This window comes from Idiotropiscis lumnitzeri, chromosome 7, assembly GCF_059441095.1.
Source record: "Idiotropiscis lumnitzeri isolate Australia: NSW breed Sydney's pygmy pipehorse chromosome 7, RoL_Ilum_1.0, whole genome shotgun sequence".
Taxonomy (NCBI): Eukaryota; Metazoa; Chordata; class Actinopteri; order Syngnathiformes; family Syngnathidae; genus Idiotropiscis; species Idiotropiscis lumnitzeri.
The window spans coordinates 16,634,468-16,662,199 of NC_142397.1; the positions used below are offsets into that span (position 1 = coordinate 16,634,468).

A 27,732-nucleotide genomic window follows, 5' to 3' on the forward strand; every position below is an offset into this window, starting at 1 on the left:
TATATACCGTACATGGCTTCACATCACCTTTCACCTTCTTCGCTAACTTTGTTTATCTTAACTGAAGCAAACACGTGAGGATAAAGTGTGTAGATGTATCCTTTTACACCATGAGGGGTCTATGAATTCCAGCTTGTACGTATCAAGAAAATATGACAAATATTTATTATATTTTTTTACTGTTATGATCATAAGTAGAATTGTAGAGTTACTCAAGTCTCAATGTGCCAATGTGGAAATTATTATGGCATGAAAAAATATTTTTTATTTTTGTTATTTTATTCCCTGAGAGCTTCAAGTGCAAAACACTTTCAGGCCAACTGATAATTCATAAGAAGCAGATTCATTTTACACTGTAATGTACACCTGAAAAAAAAGTGTCAGAGTGGCATAAAACATACAAGAGTACATTTGGTAGATTTGCTTACAAATTCGCACATGGCAGCTCTGGGTTATCGCTTTCTTCATGTGTTGTTTTTCCCACGATCTCAGCACAGGTGGTAGCCTGACATCACTCAAAACTCTCGCCCTTACTTATGTCCACATTATCGCGTTACCCAATGAAGTCCAATTAGACGAACACGTGGGTGGATTCTTAAAATGTAGTAAACGTGAATGGAATTGCCCACCGCATTTCTTTTGGTTTTTGCTGCAGCAATATTTTCTGTACTCAATACCAAGAGTTGGCTTTCATTCTTTCAATAAGAGAACAGATTGTACAGAGCAAACACGGATTTAGGTATAAAACATCAAACATCTCTGAGTAACATATGCAACTGCTGTCACGCACTAAACTAAAAATGCAATTGTATTCAGGGACTTGAAATGGAGAGTACAAAAACAACTTTGAGTCACGAGCAGTATGCCGCTTCACCATATCTGGACATTATTTTGACATCCTTGCGGCAAAAATATTGATTCCCAGGGGGTAAGGCACCCGTGCCCATCACCCAAATTTGTCCAGGCATACCCAGGAAAAGACACACATTCACCAGAAGCACCTTCGTGCCAGTTGTAGAGTGTTGATGGATGTTGGCCAGGTAGTCAGGATGAATGATGGACTATCAGTCAAGTTTTTATTCAGTTGTTGATGGTCATTTTGTATTAAAAGCAACAAGTGAAGATTGGATAACGTTGATTTGAAATGCAGCCAAAGGAGGTGAGACAAAACAAACAGGGAACATTGGGGACAGATAAAATGAAGCGGGCTTTATTTAATCAGCCTTGTAGTTTCCCATTACTTTGCTCTGTATTCATTTTTCACATTAAGTACCCAACATAAATCTGACTGAGAGATATTTGACGACAGGACATGAAGTTGTTACTGTGTTTACGCAGTCTAATTGTTTTAATATTCAGGACAGGAATGAAAGGATTGTTTAATGACTCATATTGTTTTGATTGTTATTTATTTTTTTTCCATGTGTAAACACAATAAACAAGAAAGGGCAGGCAGACTATAAAGTGCAAATCAATGGCAATTAGTTTGAATGAGAAAACTTTATTGTCTGATACTGAATGCATAAAGGGATGGAATTCAAACAAGACATCAAACAACTACTGTAGTTGCAAATTTGTGCTTACTTGTCTTTAATACTATGAACCCATCCGCGCAGTCACTGCATGCACTTTTGCCTGAGGGAAGGAAAGTGGATGTTACTTAAGTCTGCCTCTAGGTTGCAGTGTTGAATTGTGTTTTTCCACTTCACCTGCTGGTTCGTTTTCCCTTTTAAATTGCAATTGCAGATTCCTCAACCAGAAAAATGTACTGACAAATTCATGATCCAGTCTGCTGGGCTGTGTTATCAAAAGTAATACTGAACAAATAATGAACAGGTTTGTCTCAGTTGAAGAATTCAATCTGCTTGAAGCTGATAATTATCAAAGATAAGTATGAATGGCCCATAGTTATAGTCAATTACAATTTGGGGCTTTATTATTTTGAAAAGATTTAAGGATTTAGTTCCACAAAGTATTACATTTACCAGAGCGAAATATAACATTACTTATAGCGTCAAGAAAATGCACTCAAGCCACAAATGCAAAATTCCATCACATCATGGTCACAGGTCGATTAGCATAGAGAGACATGAGAGACTATCTGTGCAAAGGTAACCATGCTCAATTTTATTTTGCACTCGACACAAATTATGAATTAAAATGTGTTGATTTTTGTGGCTGCTGTTTGCGGTAGTATGGAAGTGCAATGCCTCATACTGGGAATGTTACATACCTGTCGTGTAATTTTTTTTTTTTCGCCACCTCAGGAAGCTAAAACGTGAATCATAATAACTTGAAAAAAACTCTATGAATAATTGTAATACTTATACTAAAAGCTTCGTGCCACCATAGATACCATCCATTTTCTCACTGACAATGTTTCCATATTTCTAAAGGGCATTTGGATGATTTAAATGCATGCTAGCTATCAAAAACTTTCATTCATCATTCCTCTTCTGCAAGACTGGGAAATCAATTAATATAACAAGGCTTCCTCCTCATGTATGTGACAAAAACTATTTCCTTGCTTTAATGCTTTAAAAAAAAAGTAGAAAAAGTAGTTTACAGCCATACTATTATTCACCTTCATCAAATATGCAAATGAGAGAGGTCTTTTGAATTCAATTTATGGTGTAAAATTTCATTAGTTTTGTCTTTTAATTTTGACACAATTACTGGTCTGGCTCCACTAAAGGCAGATGGCTCGGCAGACATTTCAAGGCAGACAGAAGAAAGAAGAAGAATTCCATCCCAAACTGATGAAATCCCCCTCCCGCCACCACCAATCTACAAACAGGCATACAAACCCGCTCCACTTCTTCGGCCCCCTCCTCCATCCGTTTCGCTCATTGTCCAGCCTCATTCATTTTTCATTTTTAAGTCATTTCACTTCAGATGCATTCGTTTTCAATATATTTATGTATGAGTCTTCCTGACTCTTCCGCCCCCCACATTGCCCCTCCCCCGTTCTTTAAAATTCCCCTCTTTCTTTCACCACCTTCACTTCTTTCCACGGCTTCATCCTTGCCTTCCCCTATCAACAGCCCCTGCCCCAGTCCATCCCATTACTGTAATCCATCACTTCTCCATCAGCCACCATGCAAACAGGCCTCCTGGTTACCATAGAAACCACCTCCCGGCCTAGCACCGTATTGCCCCTCTCTGATTGGTTGGCAAAGGATTGGCAGTCTCAGTCTGTCTGGGAGATGTGGTAATTGGCTGGTAAGTCACACGCAGCACTCTCACACACTCACACACACACGCACGCACACCCCTACTTACGCACACACACGCACGCACACGCCTACTTACGCACACACACGCACGCACACGCACGCACACACCCAAGAACCACCATCTTCATGCAGCTTCATCATGCTGACCTCAGTTTCCCTTTGATAACTATGAAAATATTTGTGTGTGTGCGTGTGTGTGCGTGCGTGTGTGTGCGTGTGTAGGCATGTGAGTATGCTGCATTCACTCAGCCATGGTTTTTTTTTAAGGTTTTGGAGATGTGGCGGGGGTTGGGTTTGGAAGGTTTTGGAAGGTTGGAGTCCTGCCAAATATTGAATGCAGGAAGTATTTCAAGATGTTTTCTAAGCCCATTTCATATTTAAAACACCTATACTCCCTCAAGGAAGCAGCTTGGTGTCTGGCTTGTGGAAGGAGGCAGAGAAAGGAAAAGAGAATGGTTGATCAGCTCAACTACACCCTGCTGCTGTTGCTCAGTCGGGTCTGGTCAACACAGGCACTGTGATGAATGTCTCGTCTGCAGGAGTACATCACAAAGAGCAAAAAGTGGACCTGCCCTGAATAGCAAAGTGTGCTTTCTCTATTCTGCAGTGGTTTTCAGAAGACAATTGCAGACCCTGTGATGTTTCCCTTTCCCAAGATTTCAAGTCAGCACAGCCACAAACAATTCCATCATACGTCTTGTTGGAGCCATAGTTTTTTTTGTTTGTTTGTTTTTTTTAACAAATGTGGAAATCTGGAAAGAAAAAGCAATGTCTATGCATCCATTTTCTATATAAATTATTGTTATTAGTGTTGTGGATCCACTTGGGTAAGAAGGGGAGTTAGGGGTAACACTGAAAATAATGGTGTGTTGAATGTTGTGATGGTCTTTGTTTGTTTTTGGTTTAGTATTTAGTTTCATGTTTTTCCTTGTGTTCCTTTGTGTCTTGTCATGCCCATTGTGTCCACCTGTGTTCGTTTAAACAATCCCTTGTGATGACCAATCGGCTCCCTCCTACCTCTCGCGTCTTGTCCAGGTGTTCCTCGTTGTCTAGGCAATTGGTATGCATTCAATTCCCTGGTTCCATTCAGTCTTGTCACTTCATTGTCATTGTTCCCTGTCGAGTGTCTGTCTCCGTTCTCCAGCGTCTTTCAGTTTTGTCACTGACAGCCATAGTAATAGTTGTTTTCATAGTGTTTGTGTTGTCACTTAATCCATGTTGTTTTGTACTTTGATATCTTTTGCTTTTCCCGGTGCCATGTTTGGCTTTTTGTTGTCTTTCAATTAAATACCATCTAAGTTACCCTTGCGTTGCTTCTCTGCACTTCCCTCCTCAACCCCCTCACGAAACCTGACAAATGTACAAAATTTCATTTCGTCTAGTAGTTGCGTAAAATGAAATAAGCTTAATACATTTTTTAAGTATACTATACTTCTCAATCCGTATGATTCGATTGTGTGCAACCATTTGACAAAATCTTAAGTAACTTCAACACATTTCTTTCATTTGTCTCCTGTCAATCATGTCATGACCTGTGTCGGTCATGTCAGGTTTTTGTTATCATTTGTCACCTTCCATGCCATGTCCTTGTTTTGTTTGTTTGGTCAGCTGAGAGGGGCGTTTCCTTCAGCGCTCGTTCCCCACCAGCCACACACCGGTTCCCCATTAGCCTTCACACCTGACTCCCATTTGCTCCCCTAATGAACCCGCTATTTAAACACCCCGTGCCGACAACTCAGTGTCGGTGCATTGCTCCATTTCGGACTCTCACGGCCGCTCCCTGATCTCGTTCTTGCTCTCGTTCACGTTCATAGTAATTTGTCACTGTCCCTGTTTCCCCATCAAGTTTAGTTCTGTTAGTCACGTTTTGTTCATCCTCATTGTTTTGGCCCTTCGTTACGTTTGTTCCCCCTAGTTCATATTTTGATTTAATAAATTCCCTTTAAATTACCCTTTTCCCTGCTTCCTTGCATTTTGGGTCCTTCCCCACCTCGCCGACCGGCGAAACCTGACAAATCAGTGGGCAAGTGAGTCATAAATGTAGAGGCATGAATGTGACATGTTCTTTTAGAAAGTTACTGTTAGTCATTTAATAACCTATGCCATGAAAAGGTGGTCATGTGTTGTCCACAATCAGACATTTATAATTGAACAAAGAAAAAAAATGCGTTACTAAGAGCATTTTCCCAGAATGAATAACTTGCATTTACATACTCTGAATCACAGCACAAAAAATAAATGTGTGCGTACAAACACATAGATGGGCAACATAAACACATTAGTTTTCAATCTCATCATTTTAATGGAAAAAAACAAGTCAAGGGAAGAAAAAAAGGGAGAGTGTTGAATTTACAGACGATGATTGCAGTGATGACAGCATGAGAATAAAAAGTGTCTCAGAAGATTTCATCTTCCTCTCAAGGTAGAAAATACAAATTAAAACTTTTTATCCAGGAATATTTACAGAAGACAATCAGATTTGGGGCGAGGATACAAAAATGATAAGTGCACACTCACACACATACCTACAATTCTTGCAATTGTCTTCTTTTTGGTGGGGAAATTAAAAAGTGCAAGCAAAATCACAGACTGAGAATTTACAAGAGAAGCCAAGAATGGCCAAAAAAGAATCAGCTCTGCCCTTGCCCCCCTGCATTTTGAATTTGGGTAGTGGGATGCTTTTGATTTCCATTTACAGTAACATAATGTCTGCCTCACAAAATGGCTGCCATGCCATTCTCTTATCGTACAATCAAAAAAATGGCTCCACCATTAAACTTTTCTTTTTAAAGACTTTTCAGTTAACATCATCTTCAGATGCCAGCTTGGTGGATTTAACCAGAACGTTATAACCTGTTATGAGAGACTTTCGTAGGACTTCGGACAAAGGTACAATTTGCGTTATGTAAAGACATAAAAACAACAAACAAAAAAAAAACTTTTCTGAGAGTCAGCTCAGTCAGCTGTCCTAATCCATTTGACAAAATCCTTTGAACATGATGTCAAAACATTGTTTCCATGGAAGCATGAAAGCATTTGCAGACCATCTTGATTGATGTTGATGTTTTCTCAGTGTTGTCGCTGGAAATGTTTGACCAAAATCTTGCATGTGGCCTTTTTCTTTTTTACTAGTACATTCTAATATCAAATGAAATTTGGATAACTTGAGCACATGGCTGTGCACTCACCCAAATGGAAGCGCTTTGAGAGAGCAAAAGAGCGTGACACATGAAAAAACAAAAATGTAGTTAAGTATAAAAGGGTTATAGTTGTGTGTCTCTTTGTTATTATCTATGAAGCCATCATTGACTATCAAATGTTAAAAAAAAAACTGTGGAAACATTTCATTTTTGTCAACAAAAAAGCTTGCTATGGCATACCACTGGAAAAAAAAAAGAATTTTATTTGGTCAATTGATTGCACAAAATAAAATCATCTGGATCCATGTAAATGTTTTAAGTAGACTATACATCTATTGAAAAACATCTGGATCAAAATGAATTTGTTTTGTTTAACCGTTAGATGAAATAAATGCAAATAATGCAACACACCATTTTCCAGCGTACAATAAAGAATGGTGCAAAGGTCTCCACCCATTTTGTTGTTGCCACAAAGAAATCATTTTATCAAAGTAAAACTCGTCCAGATGCAGGATAATGCAAAACACACCAAACCAAACTTGGCAAAGTGCAGATACAGGGTTGCATTTTCCACTTGTGAGTTTGTGCGGCATCAATGCATCTGCCAGCCGCCCAGAATGATAATGGCCTTGCCAGTTGGTTGTTCACCCACCATAAACCCGGAAATGACCTCACTAATGAGCACAACATTAATGCAGTGCTCATCCTTGTTGTTATTTGTTACTTTTGTTTGACTTTGGTGGAGGTCTGTGCTGTATTGAGTCACATTCTAGTTCTGCACGCTGATTATAGCATTGCTAAAACAACAAATCCAATAATGGGTTCAGAAATCTTGCACAGGACTGCCCGATGAAAATGACATTTCCCTGTCGCCCTTTTTGTAAAATCCAAGCTTAAATCTCAAAGATTATTGGAATGATGCATTCTCCCTGGTTAAAATTGTTTTCTGAAATTAAATTTAGTGTCCTTTAAGGTTAGCCTGATATGATGGCCCAGGATACAATTTTTCTTCAACTAAAGACTCCCCAAAATATAGAATAGTTTGCATCTTTGATGAAACATTGTAATTACTCTGGTTGTGTGACACATATGTACATGCTGGTTTTAGTGGTTTATTGTGCAGAGAGCGAGAGAGAGAGAGAGAGAGAGAGAGAGGGAGACTTAAGTCTAATCACAAGAGGCTTCGATCACCTCGCCCTAGATGTGCATGTTATGCTACTGTATTGTAAATTGTGCAAATGACTCTGACACATATGCAAACATATTTGGATGCCACTACAACAGGTAGCGAGCTCGAGTTATAGGCGTGGTTGTTATTAATAAACCAAATTCAATATTTGTTCATCAGATGACATTTTAGGCAGAATAAGTTGAACAATTTGAGCCCCTGAATATTGAGGGTGGCATAACAAGACAAGAAAAAAAAAAAGAAAAGAGAGGTAGAGGAATAAAACCACACCGAAGCAAACCAAAAATAAACGTGTCACTGAATTGGTGTTGCGGGATGGCTGCTAGACAATGTGTCTCACAGTGAGACCTCCAAGGCTCAGTCATTTGAATTTGGTTATGCACATACAGTATGTAGTATCTTTGAGCATTAGCTTGTGATATTTCCTGCTTAAAACAAATACTGTCTCAAGAAATGACGTGTTCAATTTACCTCATTTTATTTTGCCAATTGGTTGCAAAAAAAAATAAAAAAAATCTGAATCAGATGCATTTTTCAAGTAGATTTGTAGTTTTGGGTGGCACGGTGGGGACTGGTTTGCACGTCCGCCTCACAGTGCAGTGGTCCAGCGTTCGATTCTGGGCTCCGGCTTTCCTGTGTGGAGTTTGCATGTTCTCCCCGTGTCTGCGTGGGTTTTCTCCGGGTGCTCTGGTTTCCTCCCACATTCCAAAAAACATGCACGAAGGTGTGATTGATTGAGTTAAATTGTCCCTGCAATTGGGTGGCAACCAGTTTGGGGTGTACTACGCCTACTGCACGAAGACCACTAGGATGGGCTCCAGCACCCCGCGACCCTCGTGCAGATCAGATCGATGGGTACAATCATCTGGATCCAGGTAATTTTTTGAGTAGACTATACATTTACTCAAAAAATGTATCTGGATCCAGAAGATTTTATTTCCTGCAACCACTTGACGAAAATTTTGTGTTTCCTCTCATTCAAATGACCTTTCTCCTACTCAACTGCCACCACCTCACATTAAGTAGCCCCCCATTGAATGCAGAGCCAGCTACAACTACTGCACTGCTCGGACCCACGCGCAAGCACACAACACACACACGCACACCCCCACACCCCCCCACACACAAACACACACGCACATTTTTTTTCATAACACGCCTAATTTGGCCAAAACAGCTCTTATCACAAAGACATTATTGCGATTTAAGTGTGCTTTCTTCTCAAGTTCAATTATAAACATCATTCCCCAAAGAATAAAGATGAAGACATCCAAATGAAAAGGAAGAATAATCAAAATTAATCATAAATAAAAGCCTGACAAACCCACACGACAATCCTACATTCTCAACAAACGGACAATATGCAAGCACGTGGTGATGTGTTGGCTTCACAGTCATTGTCTCACTGAAGTGGAAGGTTTTTGGAGAGTTCCTAAGCTTAAACTGTCATTTCCCCGTCCACAAATGCAGAGTTGTAGCCGAGACCGCTGTTTCAAGAAGATCCAAGCTCTTCTTCAACATGTTGATATTCACTGAACACTTGAAACTGTCGTAATCCATTCTGAAATCACTCATGAGGAACCCACACAGGGTGGTTTGCGCACTAGATGGTAAATTGTCTTCAAGAGTTTACTTTTAGAATAAGTCAGAATTCTGTACAATTGCAGGAAACTGCTCAGGGCTGCAGGATCTTCCACAAAAAGTTCCTTGCATCAGCCTTTAAAGTTCATTCTCCACAAAGTTCGTATGAGTGAAAGATACTGTGCCGTTGTTATCAAGGGTCTTTCGAGCCACGTCCTCTGCTTTGTACCTTTCCGTCTTGTTAATTCTCACTCACTACTTGAATGAGTTGCAGCCAAAGATCATTAGGGCTCTTCTGAGGGCCCTTAAGGGGGCTCCAATGGAGTAGTATTCCTCCAAAGTGCCCTTGGCAGACTTGAGTGTGAGCAAACCTATTGCCAGCTGATGAATTCTTCTGTACCAGAAGAAAAAGGTGTGCGTACTTGTGTGTTTTTCGGTGTATTGGTACTCGTGCCAACCAATCACAGCAGAGGAGTGTGAGTGACAAATCTCCGTGGAAGGTTACAGTGTAGTTCTCCTCAGAAGATGGTCAGATGAAGTTTCTGGGTCCTGTGGTGAGTCAAAGGTCACAAGGTTGGAACGTGGAGGCGCATCGTTATTTGGTGAAAGGGCTCCCGAGGCTCAGACAGAGGAACGTTTGGACGGAGGAAATGTTTGGGACAGGATGAAGGGCCAAAAGGATGAGGCACGCATAGCTAGCTCTCCAGATTAATTGAGGGTGATGTAGGCCGAGGCCTTCTCCTTCAGCTGTCTCAAACACAGATGACAGCTCCAGCTTCCTGAAACACACACACACACACACAAATCATGAGTTCAATCACTGCTATTGTAAAGCCTTTTAGATTAATCCTTCATCTCAGAGTGTTAAGTAACGCTTTAAATGAGAGCTTGATGTCAGAGCATCACATTTGGTCCTGTGTTTAGCGGATGGAAAGGATTTGACAAGTAGGTTAATATGGGTTTGGGATTTTAATTAAGAATCAAAAGTGTCGTAGACATAAAATACATTCTAAGCAGTGACAGTTCAAGAATGACTGCTGAATTCTAACCTTAGATAATTATACATAATCAAAAATGTTATTGTTGTAGCCAGAACATGTCCGACAGCAGGTATTGCATTAAAATGACGCTGTTTACCAGGGAACGTTTTAGCCATGGAAACAAACTAGTTTAGAAGGCACCCGTTAAAATTCAGTAGTGTTTTAAAGGATGAAGATAAAATCCACCTGCATACAGACATTAGAAACAGCCGACCATAGAGGCCTTTTTCACTGGCCTACAGGGTAGTTATGATCGACCCCTGTGAAGTCTGCCTGGAAAATAGTGGTGGGCAAACTGGTCATCGACTGTCAAAACAATCAAAGCAATTCTGTTGAGCTAGATAGCTTTCACTTTCTTTCAGATGTAAAAGCGTTGTAACGAATCATGAATGATTTTTGTTGATGATTCATAAAAGTTTCACTTGAAATTGGGGAAAAAAACATATCCAATTGTTAGGAGGCTGTTGTAAGCTAAGTTTGGCTAGCAAAGGTTTTACATACCTTCTGGAGGTTCAGACATCGGAGGACTCAGGCAGTACATGTGGTAACCTCTGTCACAATCATCACAAAACAACAGCTGATCCTGGAACAGAAAAATAAATGCTCAATTCAACTGATAGCATAGAGGCCTTTATTTTTGTAGACAGCGCACCTGCGCCGTGGCGCAAATGCCGGTGGATCCTGACTTTCCAAACAGCGCGAGGCTCGCGGAGCGTGTTTGCCAATGTGGTTGGCAGACCGGTCTCTGCCAAGCTGTGTGGTCCGGCGCAGCTGAAGGATTGTTCCGCGGATGCACCTAGCGGAGTGACAATTTGGTGGCAGAAAGTCGATCTAAACCATACGACTGCTCAGACCACATCGAAAAGCAACTCAGCATAGACAGCTGGTCTAACGCAAAGGCTGTCATTCATAAATATGTGAACAGCAGGCATCCAACCCTCGGTTGATTTTGGAACATAATTTTTAAATCATCACACAGGGTCCTTCTGCCATGTCGACATAGTGCACGACAAGCGTGTCACATTAAAGGGAATTAATGACGCTCACTTTACACTCTCACATCGGCGCAGCCTTTCCTTTCATAATCCGTCAGCATGCCCTCACTTTTATGACACCAGATGGAAAGCGCTTTGTTACAGCTCCAGCTGTTGTGAAATGCACTAGAAAAAATATTATATAATATATAATATAATTTTATTGTATTGTAGAACATTTGGTCTAAACCACCTCTGCACAGTCTCATTTATTAAAAGGTTAATTACCTTCAACTGATATATATATATATATATATATGTATATATATATATATATATATATATATATATATATATATATATATATATATATATATATATAAATATATATATATATACTCTGGGATTACCGTGCTGTTATACATTTATTCTAGTAATTGGAACTAAAGCATAACCTAATCAAATGTCACGGGTTTGTGCTGATAAATATTAATGCTAGCATTATCTGACATGAAAAATCAGTGTGCGTTTGTGTGGCTTGTCTGTGTGTTTGCTGCCACAGGTATACAAGAGGAATATGAACTATACACTGAAATGGTCTTTCATAATGGGATTTGGGACATAGCTGTACAAATTATTGTAATTACGGTACATAAAGCTTTGGTGACGTCATTCTGCAATCATCAAATTATGTGTCCAGTAGGACCACACAAGAGCAGGCCTTGCTGTTTGCACATGTGCACAAAGCAGGTGCAGTGGCATTCCTGTTGCTAGGCAAATGTTTCATTCTGAACCAATTACAGTACTGTAGTGTGCTTAATTTTTTTTTTGCTACATTATGCACAAATTTCTTATTGAGTGAAATCTTACGTCATTCTCAGATGTGCCACACAGGCTGCAGGACTTGCACTCGATGCACTGCCAGCGATAAGTCCTCACTGCAGCTGTCATGTTCACTGTGAACTGCAGACAGGACGGGTGGCCTGGGTGCGCCACATGCACACACACAAACACACACCCACAAACACACACACACAAACACACGCACACAAACACACACCGGCACACACATGCCCACACAATTTTCACCACCACTCTCTGTACTTTCAGTTATGCTACCCATCTACCCATTAATTTGATTATTTCTTGAAAGTGATTAATTCAGATTTGAGAGCTGTTCAACAGTGATGATGCGAACATCTAATTTCATTAAATAATGGAAATTATTTTCTGATCTGTTTTCCATTGTTTTAAATTGATTGTCTAATTTATACAAACTGTTATATTATCATACTATTTAATGATGTAATAATGATCACAATTCAGCAAATAATAAATAGTAAGGAAATAAATAATAAAGTCAAAACATTACTACAGATCCACTTCAATAACCATTCGCTCAGTTTCTAGGTACTAATGCTTCAGAGCCATTAAAAAGGTTTTGCCCTCTTCTCAAACTCAATTCATTGTTTCCTCATCAAAAATAAAATAAAATAATAATATAAAAAAAACACTTGCTGGCCTTGTTAAATCGTGAATTAACAGTGGTGAGTGCCATTTTTTTGAAAAGGTTAGTTCATTTTAACTGACTATTCCAAGCGTTATTATCTCCAGACATGAGTAGTCAAGAAAAAACTTCAATAGAGAATGTTTGACAAAACGAAGTCAACCAAAAGATATGGAAAATCTCCAAAAAATGCCATAATCCAAAGAAATTCCAGAGCAGATGAGAAATGGGGTCATTGATAGCTATTATTCTGGAAATGGTTATAAAGTCATTACTAAACTCCAGCAAACTCTCAAGACTCAAGCAAACTACAATTGACAGTCATTATCCACAAACTGAGAAAGAGTGGAACAGTGGTGAACCTTTCCAGGAGTGGCCTACAAAAATTACCCCAAGTGCACAGCAACAACTCATCCAGGAGGTTGCAAAGGCACCCAAAAAAACAGCTAAAGAACTGCATAAACAGTTGACGTCAATGTTCATGATCCAACAATTAGGGAGACATTGGGTCAAAATGGCATCAAGAGCAGAGTTCCACGACGAAAGTCACTGCTGACCAAACAGAACATGAAGGTAATTTTGTGACTGGACACAGGACAATGATCTAAAACACAAGCAAATTTCTGCATGGCTTTGAAAAAAAATCTAGTCGGGACTTGAATCCAATCGAAATGCTGTGACATGACCTTAAAAAGACAATTCATACTAAAAAAAAAAAAAAACATCCGGTGTGGAATTAAAGCAATTCTCCAAGGAAGAGTGCCAAAATATCCCCAGAGAGATGTGAAAGTCTCTTCAACAGTTGAAGAAAACATTTGAATTCAGTTCTTGCTGATGACTGAGGGTGGTTCAACCAGTTATTATCTTGAGGGGACGAGTACTTTTTCATACAGAACCAAGTAGCATCAAATAGTTTTTGTTCCCAAATTAAGTAAAATCACCATTTACACCATCTTTACTTGGGTCTCTTTGTCTGATATGTACATCATTTTAAACATTAAACATGGGAAACCACGCAAAGAGATAAGATTTTTTTTTTTTTTACAAGAGGGTAAATACTTTTTCATAGCACTCTACCTTTTCCAATCAACATTTTCCATCTGACAGTTATTATTTTCTTTTCAGTTGACCTACTCTAATGAGTTCTTTTTATTTAAAAGAAAGCATCCATATTTCCTTTACCTGCAATATTTTTTTTTGAAGAAAAGGACCATACCAGTGTTTCGCATGCTTTAGCCTATTCATTACAAATCACGTCCATCTTTTTGGTTTTATTTTTTATTTTTAGATAAAAAGAAACATTGAATGAACAATATACTGTATACATACATATACTGTACATCAAATAAAAATACAGCAAACCTGACATATCCAATCTGTGCATTTATGATTACTTCAAGAAATTTACAATTGTTTTTAAGCATTCACACCACTCAAGACACAAATGGATTGATAAGATAATAAATGGTACATGGAGAGACAACATCATACTTGATTAATATGCACAGCCTAAATTCATGTTAAAAGATCATTGAATAATATATGAAAAAAATCATAATAATAATGGCATGGAAAATGCATGCAACTTACAACATGACATTTGTTTCTTTTTTTTCACACAAGAAGGTGACGCCTAATATATGCTTAAATTTGGTTAAAAAAAAACAAAAAAAAACCAAACATTGTAATCAGTAGAATTTAGGACAGGAATATTATGCTTTAATTCTGAGCATGTATCACCAGAATAATAATCTGAATAGGACCTTCTCCATTTCATTTCGTTTTATCTTAGCGCCTTGCTAAAAAATTGTATTGTGAAAAAAATAATTTTCTGCTCATCAACACAATCAAGGTGGAAAAAAGTACAGTTCCTCTTGTTGTTCATGTTACTGAGTAGAATCATTAATTAATACAATGTGGTGGATTAAAAATGTGCTATTGGATAGTGCAAAGAATAAAAATGCATAATTTGTGGACAAAGTTGGCTGTCTCAATTCCAACAATTTATTCTAGTCACATCCACTAACATTTTTGGCCTTGGGGACTTCATCAGATTGTGTTTTGTTGATATGGCATGAATAAATTGGTGAAACAGAGATGAGAGACTATCTATCTCTGAAGACCTCTTTGTCAGTCTCCGGTTCACAATTGTGGTTTTGGTTTATCATCACATTGTTGCATACGACATAAAACCATTGAAAGTTTCATTTATTTGGTTGGGAGAGCTCCTCTTGTTGAAAAGATCTTGCAATTTAAAAGCTGTTTTCCACTGATGGCAGTGTTTGCGCACAACCCGAATGATGATTTTTCATCATTGTTCGTTCAAGGATGCAAATGGTCGCAAAGACGATGAACATGTTCAAAAATTTGTTGCGACGAGAAAAACTGTTTGTGACCATTAAAACTGTTGTATGGGCTGTCAGTAAATATTCGTGAATAATTTTGAGTTGAGCATAATGCTTTACTTTATTCAATACAAATCTCTAAGTTTGTCAAATTGCATAAAACGCTAACGTAATGTTATGCAATGTTAATATGTAGTGGTCATTGCACCCCTAAATATAACATCTTAATTATTCTACTTGGTTTTACTTTATAATTACTTCATTTGTTTTCACTCATAGGTTTCTATACTGGAAGAGACCCATGCTTCACTGGGTGTTATTTGTTGGTACGAGACTGGCACTTTTATGCCACCTTAAAATCTCGTCAGGTTTGTTTTAACCCTGTGGTGAAGAAAATAATATGGGCCATTTGTGTGTGGAGGGTGACATTTTTAAACAGCGTTAGAGTCCCACTGCATTACCATATTGTTTTGTTGTACATGATTGGTTGAAGATGGGCTAAAAAAAACCTTGGTATGGTCCATCCTTTAAAACATTTTGCGGGTCTATCATGAAGACTACAGTACATGACATTTCTGATGAGCAAAAGGGGCATTTCACTGCGCATCAACAGAGGACGGCCTTGGTCCTTCCAAACATCCCCTTCATCTTTGCCCTACCTGAGCGTCCACAGTCCGCACAGGAAATAAGGTCCTCAGGACAGCCAGTCTTCTTTGAGCCTCCAAGGCAAAAGTCGCAGTATCCATTCGCGATGACCGAGCCATCTGCTGCTTTCTTGGCTGATGGTGGGACAAAGAAGAAACGTCAGATTAGGAAGAGGAGTGAGTATACTATAAATGAAAACTCAATAAACTCAGTGAATGAACTTGTAGTGTCAACTTCTTGAGAGTGCAACAGACTGACAAAGCGACCATAAAAGTCATAAAAAAACAGAAAGGCTGAGAAGGAAAAAAAATAATCTTCTGGCAACAAAAAGTTTAAATTAAAACAAACTGGTAAGATATAAAATAGACTCAGCAAGAGATAATTCTTTATCTATTCCATCTGTTTACTTTGGCAAGTACCACACCTGGATTAAAAATCCAGAAGTTGTGCTCAGAGAGACTATGCACAGAAGTCTGTAACATATGTCATCTAACAACTGACAAAATAATCAAGACATGCGTCAGGCAAAAAAAACCATGAATATGACATCCGAGCAGTCTTTAATATATTTGCTTATTCGGGCTGTAATAAAAAGAACAATAATGTCGATAATCTAGTGTACAGTTGCAGTTCCTTTAAAACGTACTTTACACGCTTTGATCCTGAGTCTGTTTTCAGCTTTGCCAATATCAAACGAGGTGCGCATCTCGGGCCGGTTTCATTGGCCAGTATGTAAATTGGTTGTGTTCACTCTCACAACGGTGCAAACCTCCCATTCAATCTGCTCCCATCTACAGAAATACCACCCAAATAAAATGAATAAAAATCTCCAATTATGTGCAGAGTTAAACTGTGCTTTGCACTAGACTGACTGAAATTACGGCATTCAAAATCAAATTCATACCGTTGGGCAATTTACACATTTCAATAATCTAACAAGATGAATGTTTTTTGGAATGTGGGAGGAAACTAGAGCACAAGGGAGAACATTTAAACTCGCCACTGTGCAGCCCACTTCAAGAACATCAGTATTCAAACACATCATGAAACCTATGGAAGTTGTATAGATAAAAAAGGAATAAATAACTAGGCGCCTAATGAACGTGTAAAACAAAATCTTTCTTGACTGTAGGTCCTGTCTTGCTATCGTACTGTATGCATGCAGGTCTTATTTGTCTGGTGTGCACCCAACACCAAACCATGTCCTCCTACCACCAGAGGGCACAGAACCCTTGCTGTGACATTCTCACAAGCTGCACTGCAGAGCAGTCCAGCATACATGCCCATCTCGAATATTGTCCTTTCTACTGTTTTGCTTGGAATTGCATAACACAGTTAATGGAACCAATCACATGATCCCTGCACACTGTTTTTGTGCACGTGTGTTCTTTCAAATCCTTCCAATGTATGGTCCTTTTTAATTTAACGTGAATTACACACCTAGGAATGTATGCAGGCGCAATCCCAAAAACAACAAAGAAATCATTTGTCGTGAAGAAAAGCGAAAGATAAGCCTGCAGACATGCAGAAAGACAGTAGCATGTGGTTGTGCTTGTGCTTGAATGTGTGCGTGCGTGCGTGCGCACACGAGCCAGAGGTCATTAATCCCTCCATTCCAGGGTGGAATTCTGTTTGGCTGGAAGGGGGTAGGGGGTGAGGAGTGGGTGATAATGTGATTGAAAAGAGGGTGAGAAGGAAAGGTGAATCGGGAGGGGGGGGTGTTTGTTGTTGTACCTCACAGGGTCTAGCTTTAATCCTCTGAGGAATGCAATAATTTAAACTGCGTTTCTGATCAGGACGAAAGTCGAGAGACAAAGAGCATGAGATGGTTCAGAATGACTGTAAAAATGCTCCTGAAGAATTTAACAAGTTTATTATAGGCTAGTGTACTGTACACACAATAAAACTAAACAAGTGCTTGTTGTAGCTATAAAAAAAATTGACTGCTTTACTGTGCACTGTTTAACAACATGGGTGGTCTGATCAAAAAATATATGACACATCATAACATGTTAGAATGTGCTTGTTACCACAACGTACTCGAGACATTTAAATCACCGCAGCTTTCTTCTAATGAAGTATTAAAATGGTTTTATAGAGTTCCGTTGGCTTCTTAGTATTACCTTAAATTCATAAGACAGATAGCCATATCACAATTTTAATAATCTTTTTGCTAGCGATAACATTATGAGATCTCGGAGCCATCAGCTTTTCTTTATGGGAAATATTACCTGTATTTCATCAAACCTGTGATGGGAACAGATACACGAGGTCCTGGTTTGTGCTTTAGTTGATTAAAAATAGGATCTTTCAAATCATCACTTCATGTAAGATTTAGTGGAATATTGTAGGTCTCGTCATCTTTAATAGTACCGACAAATGGGAAGTGCACTGATGAGTAATAATTACTTGCTCATATTTGCGAAACAAAACTAAGACTTGACATGTTAATTTTACTCATTTATGAACCAAATATAACATTTCATATAACACAGTATAAAATATTGTATACAAGTACTGTACTTAAATGCTGGAGATACTGAAATTCATGCCAAGGGGAGCATTTTTTTTGTAATTTATATCTCTTGGCTATATATAATTTGGCAGGCTTCCACTGAGTTTTAATACTTAAGGGTGTAAATGTGTCAAATTTGTTGCTGCTGCTGCTAAAACCACATAATCAGAAGGACACTGGGATGAGTTCCTGTTGCAATTTAGTATTGATTTAACAGTTCAAAAAGTTTATTATTGTGTTCTTAGTTTGCATGCAGCGGCACTATCAAACAGAGAGCTGCTTCTTCTAATTTAGCTATATGAGAGTAAAAATTATACAATCGACGCAAAAGGCAGACTATACCCTGGAGTGGTCTCCAGGATATTACAGAGCAAACGTAGAGAGAGAAGAAAATTCACACTTATATTCACACCATCTGAACTGAACTGAACCACTACATTGTCAGTCATGCACATTTCCAAAAATTGTCATGTTAAAAACTGCTCTCACGATGTCCATTGAAGCTGAGTTATATAAATTTGTTCCTCACTCGCGTCTGCTTTCTAGCAGCTTTTGAATTTATTTTATTTTTTTAAAGGGTTTTGACTATATTGAGTACAAGCTAGTAGGAATTGACTTGCGTGACTTCATTGTAGCACCACGTTGAGCCGCAACATGCCAGGCATCATTGAAGTTTGCAGGAAGAGATGCAGCATAATTAACAACAAAAGTGTTACCATTATAATGATCTTAACATTAATCTTTGTGCCTGACAGCATTTTTTAAAACACTTTTTCTATGTTTGGCAGTTTAGCTTTGGCTAAAATAGCCATTGTTGGAAGGTTCAGCCATGGTAATTTCCTCTCGCTCATCGACAGTTTTACTGTCATGCATAATGTTTTAGCATTAAGCTAGCAGTGATTATGACTTGATAGGACATTTTGGTGGTGAAATGCACCATGTTAAATTGTCTTTTGTTTTGTGGGTCAGTTTTACAGCTAATCTGAATAGGGAATTCTTTCAAATAAAATTTGATTACATAAGTTTAATTTCATTCTAATAAATTTAAATTTGTATTTTATTTATATGGTCTCTTTTTAAAACAAAATTTCACCTAATGCAGCCAGGTGGCTCTCTAACATATCCCCCATGATTAAAGGGAGTTAACTGGATCAGGAGATTTATAGATGCATAATTCGTGATTTCAGGTCTTGAATTGGATCTCATGCTCTAATGTTGTGCTTGCTAAGTGAATATTTCTGCATTCAACTATTTTTATGTTGAGGAAAATCAACACAGCCAGATGTTTTATGTGCATTATAAAGCTTTGTTGTACATGCCTGGAGCTAAAGCAAACACAGTATTGTCTGCTTTTAATGGTCAAATGTACTTTTATCTCCACTATGTTTTCATGTTTGTTGACACTGACTGGGTCTCCGAATCCCTGATGGTATACGCTACATAGGCACACGAACACAGACACAATTGAAACACATTATGGCTACAAGCACACGCAACGGTAATATATGTGCACTATGTGTATCTCTCCTCGCTTTTGTATTGCCGCCTGCAAGCGTGTCTGAAGACCGCAGGGAGTGAATCAGCAGGTCTTGGTGTGTTTGAGTCAAGGCTGCCTGCTGGCCTATAGCGGAGAAAAAAAAAAAGTCCATCAATGATTAAATGCCTGTGGGCTTGTTTCAGAACCAGCCTGCAACCACAGACAAGCCACTGCTGGCCATACAAGGGAGGAAGATGAGAATGGAAAAAAAGTAATGAGCAAAAATGGTAGGCAAATAGACACTGTATAGAAAACAATTTCAAGTTCACCTCTTCCTCCTAAGCCCCCAATCCAATACCTTCAGCGCTCCACCAGACCTTTTTTTTGTCTCCTTCTCCCCTGCATTTCCATTTGTTGTACCCCCATATCGCCCCTGCTCAAATTGACCCCTCCTCTCCCTCCTCCGTCTCCACCCCCCCCCCCTCATCCAATTACCAGGAGGAGTATGAACAGAACCACACACTTCACAGCTTTCAAGTGCTGGAGAGACATCCTCCTGGGAATTATCCAGCAAGCGATGAATCCACAAACACTCCCCCCCCCTTTTCCTTATTTCTCCCTCTCCCCATTTCCCCCAACACCTACACCATCTTACCGCCATCCTTCTTTTTTTCCACTGCTCTTTGACCCCATCAACTTATTTCTTCCTACCCTCACATGGCCCAATCGCCATATTTGTAATACACTTGATCATTCTTCTTAATATTATGAATCATCACAGAACTGGAAGTGAAGTATCACTGCATATTCATTTTATGTTAAAAATATTAAAGAGTATTACAAATTGCTGACTTATTGTCTGACTTTTAATTTATGGTGAGTGAGTGAATAAAAATTGTGTATAGTTGTTTAGTAATAAACATTTTATTTAATGGAATTTATGCTAAATTCAACACCATTCCATGTGAAAAAAAATGCTATTTTAAGTGAATGTAATTTAAAATATTACAAACTATAAAACTGAGTGAAAATGAACTATACAATGATATCATTACAAGAGGAAGTCATCCCCAAAAAATATTTCCAATGAAGAAAAATACCACACTAAAGTAAATGCAATAAAACTGTATGTTTAGTAAAACTGAGACTTTGACTGCACATTTTGGTCTAGTAGGGCCTTCCACTTTTAGCAGCGGTAGTACAACTCTGGCCGGTGCAACAGACGCATCTGATCATCCGACAGACCGATCTGCCGGCCCTGAAAGGGTCGCATTTTTGGGTTCAGTTGCTTCCTCATGTGTTCCTTCCAAAACAATTTGACTTTGGTTTCATTTGTTTGTCAGTAATGCTAGGGAAAATCCAGGTGCTCTTTTGCAAACGTCAAATTTGTACCAATGGTCTTTTGGACAATTTAATATTTTGCAATTAGTCGTATTTTGAATGTTAGCATATGCCAGAGATTTCCATAAGTCTTGATCCAATCATCAAGGTACTCTCTTTTCTTTCTTGTTCTCATTGAGCATTCTTTCCTGTGCTCTTACAATCATTTTTACCGGACAGCTACTCAAAGGGAGACAAGCAATAGTGCTGAACTTTCTCAATTTATTGACAAGCTATCTTACTACGAACTGATGAACATGAAGGCTATTAAAGATATATTTTGTGACTCTTTCCAGCTTCATGTACGTTAACAATTTGCAATTGTATGTATTCCTAGTGCTCGGTAGTGTAAGGCATGATTCACATCCGGAAAAACTTTGTGATTAAAGAAAACTAATAAAAAAACATATGTGTTTTTTTTTTTTATAAGGCAGGGGATCTTAAAGCTCCAATTTCGTCACATTGATTGGACTCTAGGTTGGCCGACTCCGATCGGAGAAGTCATATGCATAGCGATTCACATCCTGCATGTTGAATGTTTATATGGCATATCCAGTAAAAACTTGAAAACATACGATTGTTTGTTTCGAATTATTTTAAGCAAACTCTGCTTGTCTATGATTGCAATATATGCTTGATGACTTTATATGATGCGGAAATCCAGGTTGTTCTTGCAAATGTACAGTAAGTCACTCATGCTCAATTGAATGATACCAGTCCACACTTATTTAAATTAAATTTTTAAATGTTCACGTATACAGCTCTGTATAAATAAATTAGTGACCACTAAAAAAAATCATCAGTTCCTCTGGTTTTCCGATTTATATTGTAGGAATTTAAATTAAGTTAAAAAAAAATCCAAATACATATATCCAATTGACGGCATTTATGTGCAAAAATTGAAAAACTGATGAGAATACCAAAAAAGGTTCCCTTTTTTCTTTAAGTCAATTTTCTTGTTTTCTAGATAAGATGTTTGATCGTATACACATCATTAAACATCAATCCATCCATTTTCTACTGCCTATGTTTTTCAGGGTCAGGGGTGAGCTGTGGAGCCTTTGCCCAATGAATTTGGGTAACGGGAGAGGTACATCCTGACCACAATAACTTACATATACAATGACTGGTGCCACAATTATGCAAAATGCAAAGATATTCAATTGAATGCAATAAAGTACATTACTGCATTACATTCTGCCCTAACAGAAATGTTTAGTTATGACTGACAATGTCGGGGTGTAAGTAATTTCACAAACAAATATATTATTGTAGTTGTAATTTGCAGTGCTTTATAAATGCACTGCGTCATTCTAAGAAAGGCGATCATGTATTGGGACAACCAAATTATTATTAAATAGTAGAACCTGCTCTTGTGATGGTGTTGGAATGTTGCGGCCAGTGGCCTTATTAGCAACACCAAGAACAACAAACATGGCGGATAAAAAGACATATTTTAATAAGAAATTCACTTACATACTACATATGAGATTGTATCTATTCTGAGCAAATATTCATATTTAACTAATTAATTTACAGGTGAGGGGGCCAATATAATCTGGAGAAGACCATAGGAAGGAGACAAAATTTCAGTGATGGATGACGCAAAGGGCAAAGCAAAATCGTGAGAATGGAAGAAAAAGAAGAAGTGCAAGATGAGGTGGAGGTACAAAGAGAAGTGCAAGAAGCGGAGGTGGGGAGGAGGGGAAAGGGGCTCCGGTTGTATCGGAGCAGCCGTGTGTGAAAGCACACACTCTGCACTCCTGTCGCCTCACTGCTTAATGAGGAGAACCTCTTAGGAGTAAAGCACAGTACACTACATACACACACAAACTCACACACACAGCGAACACACACAAATTTACAACCAAGTCTTTGCTTAATAACTTCTGCTGTCCAGTTTGGATCCCATCCCCCACTTTCTCTCTAATGTGATGAATGAGAGTCCCTGTGCTCCTCGTCTGTCCAGCCACACACACGCACACACACCCCCCCCATCACCCACCTACACACGCACATACACACCCCCCACACACACACAGAACACAATCCATCTTAAGATAATGTATATTTCACTTTGAAATACACACAACGTTCATCCGCATTGTTGCAGACACAATAGCTAAGATGCTCAAGGAGACATTTTCAGGTTTTCTTGGTAGACGAGGAGGAAAGAAGGCAGTCGGATGGAAAGCGCCAGTCACAGATGAAAAGTCATCGCATTTCTCTCTCATCCTTTCTTCCTCTCCTTTGCCTATGTACCCCATCCTCATCCGCTCCCTTCCTCTTTGCACTTTCATATGTTCTCATTATTGCTGTTTTTTTCTCTGCTCTATGCTTGAGCTCTTTTTTTTTTTTTTGCTACTTTTTCCTTTTGCTGCTCTACACTACCTGCAAAAAGCAAATTGGAATTCTGTCCTGCAATACATCTGGCCATATCTCTCCCTCGTCCACTGCAGTCATCATGCATAACTCAACCGGCAATGAACACACACACATACACACACGCATTCTTTCACTCACTCAGCAGGTTGCATAACTCCCAAAGATGTGTGGCTCTAGATGCATGCACTTGTGTTTGAGGGTGTGCGTGCGGATATTGGTGCGTGTGTACACGAGGACAGTGTATGCATGTAGAATACAAGTGCGTGCAGCGATGACATTGCAGGAGGAGAGAAGCAGGCTCGGTGCATAATAAAACTTGAGCTATGGCTGCTGTGTAATCACAGCGACTTGAAGGGGCATACACAAATTGATCATATTCTGCAATCTGCATTTGCGAGCTCATTTAGCAAATAGCCACAAATGGGTGCGGAGACACACTGCAGCCGTGCAATACAGACCAAAAAATGTGTCTTTGTGTTCATGTGTTTTGTGCACGCTTACTTGCTCTCCCTTGAAACGCATCACTTAGCTAGCACGGGCTTCTTTCCCCTCAGTTCAGATACAAATTGTAGCTCCTATTCTGTTCCAGGGTGAAATAGCTTTGAATGTGTGGCCAAAACTTCACAACACAGCCTGTGACATGACCAACAGTCATTTGGGCTCGAAGGAAATTTAGAGACATATTTGTCTTGTTGTGGTGGTTGTGAAAAAACTGGTGTACATGTAAATCTGGTCTGTAACTCTGCATTATTATTGCTGCTCATAATAACTTCAGAAAAATAAAACATATGGTAACAATTTCTGACTCTTTATCAGTCTTAAATAACAATAAGAGTCATAAGTTAGACAAGAACAATAACTTGTATTACTTTTGGTCCAAAGTATTTCATCCTGCATTCTTTTTTCAACAGATGTATTGGCTGGGTTGTGCAGTTTTATGACATTCAGTCACAGAGACTGCAAGCACAGAGATCCGTTGTGGGTGAGGGTGGATTTGGGAGGTGCAGTTGGGAGTGCTGGGGTGTGTGTGTGCGTGTGTGCGTGTGTCTGTGTGTGTCCATGTTCACGCTCTGTGTGTGTGTGTGTGTGCGTGTGTGCGTGGGGGTGCGTGTGTGTGTGATTGGGGAGGGCAGCATATCCAAACATGGCCAACACGAGTATGGAACCACAAAACAAGCAGCCAGCAAGCCACAGCACAAAATCTTGAGACAGAATACCAAATGAAGCAGACTCCAATATTACTTTGCCTTCACCAGCCCAACACTCTGGGGGAATCTATATGATGAATCATGAAGTGATTTTTTTTTTTTTGTTACATTATTTTGTTGCTTTTCTCACAGTCTCAACAGCGCAAACTGCTTCTTCTCTTTGTCTGTGTAGCATCACGTGTTACTTACTTTATGTTATTTTTAATGAACTGTGCTTCTCCTCCTTATAATTTCGCTTTGTCCATCCCACTGTGTCTCACTCCCCTTTTTCTTCCTCATTACACCTCTCCCATTTCATTCCAATTCTCTCTGTAAGTCACTGTCTCTCTCTCTTTCTGTCTCTCTCACTCTTTCTCTCTTCATGACTGTCTCGTTTTTTTTCAATGTACATAACAGTGTAGTCTTTAGGTGGGAGCCCTGGTGGTATCCATGGAAACCACATTGCTAGGCAACAGCCATTTCCCTCCTCCCTGAGCCAAACAGCAGTAGTAACAATCAACCAATCAACAGCTGAGGAAAAATCAGTACATGAAAAGTTACAAACACATCCATGAAGGCGCTGCAAGGAACATCTTAACATGGCTAAATATTATACAAACATCATGTTTGTCACCTATATCACTTGACCAGGAAATATCCTCAACCACGATAGGAATGAATGCCAAATATGCCAAGGTTGAGGTTGGCTTGTCTGTGATTGGCAACGTGAATGTGGCAGGTTAAATTAGATTCTCAGAAAGTATCTTTTTAATTGCATGACTATTATTATTATTATTATTATTATTATTATTGTTATGATTAATAAATTGTATTTGCATTTGGGGGAAAGTCAAATATCAACCCTTTGTTGGATTATGTCATCAGGTCATGGAGAGATGAAAATATGCTTCCTTACCAACATAGGAAAGGACAGCACTGTTTAAAATGAATGCGACTCCACCTTTCATCGCATGATGGCGAGTATTGCTTACAAGTCTCTCGCTTGCGGACCTTACCGGCAAAATATTATCTTGATCAATTTAAAAAGGAACATGTGCTAATTGTTCTTTTTGTGACGGATCACTGATGATGTTTTTCACTGATTTTGGAATTGCCCATTCTCTGATAAATTATAGGAATTTTTATAATTTTATTCTTATTTGGTTTGTTTGAGCCAAACATTTCCTTTTGCTTCGAATGTATATTTCTTGGCCTCCGAAAATGTTTTTCTGCTATTTTTTAAAATTAATGAGTTTTTAAAAAAAGGTTTGATAAGGTCGAGCGTCTGTCAACTCGGTCAGTGTCCATATATATATATTTCAATATATATATATATAAATGGAGAGAGAGAGAGAAGAGCAACTGAACCCCTGTACACCTCGTTGGAGCCAAATAATAATTTGCAAGCATAACTCCCAAGTGACCATACAAGCTTCTTTCCATGCCTAATACTACTTGTTGTTATGGCGACGCATGGGCCTAAATAGGAGAGGAATAAGAGAAGCCGATGTGACAATGGACAAAGAGCAGACATTTTTGCCCGTTAGGTATAGGTGGTAGTATGGATTTTGCTGCTCAGACTGGTGGTCAGTAGACCAGAAGGAGGAGGCCATTTTGAGGTATGAAAAGACTCACAAGAATGACAAACAATACTGATTTGAAACAGAGAGACTGACTTTCAGACAGCGCTATTACATTTTGAACACAGATGTGCAATCATATGACCCACTAACATCCCCCCCACACGCACACGCCATAATAGCTAAAAATGTATTCTCCTGGTGCTCCACCCTGGAAATCCGTCTGTCTGTCTGCCTGTCTGTCTGGTCCCATAAAGTGGCCTCTGAATCTCAACTCTGAAATGTGGAGGACGGTAAATTAAGACCCCTGCCCTTTTGCCTCTTTATTCCCTTATCTACATTCTACTGTCTCACTCTAGTTGTCTTATACCATTTGCCCATTTCATTTCTGTTCTCATCAACCCATAGACCTACCTGCCTTTTGATTCCAACCAAGCCAATTTTCTGTTGGACACTGAGCGCACCCCATTACCCAACTCCCCCTCCTTATTCACCCTCTTCCCATCTGTCTTCTACTCTCAACACTCTCGCCATCACATCAATGCCTACACACAGGCACATTCATTCCTTTCCTCCCTCCATGCAATTTAATTCTCGTCTACCCCAATCCTATTTGGACGATGAGAAAGCACAAAGACAAAAAAAACAAACAACATTTAGCGCACATGCATTTATAATGTGGAATTTGAGTAAATAGCATATTGTCTGTGTTCAAGGGGAAGGCAAAGATTCATTTGGATGATGGATGAAGTGAGAGGGAGAGCTTGGTTAAAGGGATTCTGATGAAGATGAAAAATTAAATAAAGATGAACACATATATATATATATATATATATATATATATATATATATATATAATATATACATATTTTATTTTACCCAAATAAAGTAACACAGTGGATGCTGCATACAGCGCCTATAGCGTCCAGACAGCTTTTTTACAGCCAGAATTAAACATGAATTATGCATGCAGTGCTGTTATCATTCAGTGAAGCCATATTAATATTATTACATATGGGGTAATACAGACGGGTGGTGCTGTGTCCTCCACAACACAGACACGACTGGGGAGCAATAATGCTGCAACATAGACATGAATGCGTGCACGGGCGAATAGTCTACACGTTCACATGACCCCACCCATATACCCACACACATACAAGTATATATAGCCACCAAGACAGCTAAGCTTCCTTTATTCATTACAGCAGAGAAGATTGCATTTTCTATCACTCTGCGTGTGTGTGCGTGTGTGCGTGTGCGTGTGTGTGCGTGGGCATGCGTGTGTGTTTGTCTTTGCACTATTGTGAGGACCAGTATCTGTGTGTGTGCACGTGTGTACTGTGCACGTTCATGAGCGTCTGTTTATGTGTGTGTAGGTGCGTGCGTGCGTGCGTGCGTGTGTGTGAATTTGGCAGGGAAGGATGGGGGATTTAAATTTACACACATACAGACTGAGACACCCAACACAGCTATGCTCATGCACAGGCCGACACCCATGTATACGCGATGGGCTAGTCTGTTCCGACAGATAGGCCAATCGAATACTAA

General features: G+C 39.1%; 1 protein-coding gene across 3 annotated transcripts in view; it reads right to left on the bottom strand.

Moving 5' to 3' along the window:
- Positions 1-5,514: 5,514 nt before the first annotated feature.
- dpf1 (double PHD fingers 1) overlaps positions 5,515-27,732 on the bottom strand; it is a 38,514-nt gene continuing 16,296 nt past the window's right edge. For 2 of the 3 annotated variants that reach the window (XM_088300684.1, XM_088300682.1), the window contains exons 9-12: positions 15,672-15,791; positions 12,031-12,143; positions 10,688-10,769; positions 5,515-9,925 (exon numbers count right to left, since the gene is read on the bottom strand). In XM_088300684.1, coding sequence (XP_088156810.1) covers positions 9,855-9,925; positions 10,688-10,769; positions 12,031-12,143; positions 15,672-15,791 — 386 coding nt within the window. In that variant the 3' untranslated portion in view covers positions 5,515-9,854. Of the gene's footprint in view, positions 9,926-10,687; positions 10,770-10,838; positions 10,983-12,030; positions 12,144-15,671; positions 15,792-27,732 lie in introns of all 3 variants that reach the window. The other variant, XM_088300685.1, reaches the window with a different exon arrangement.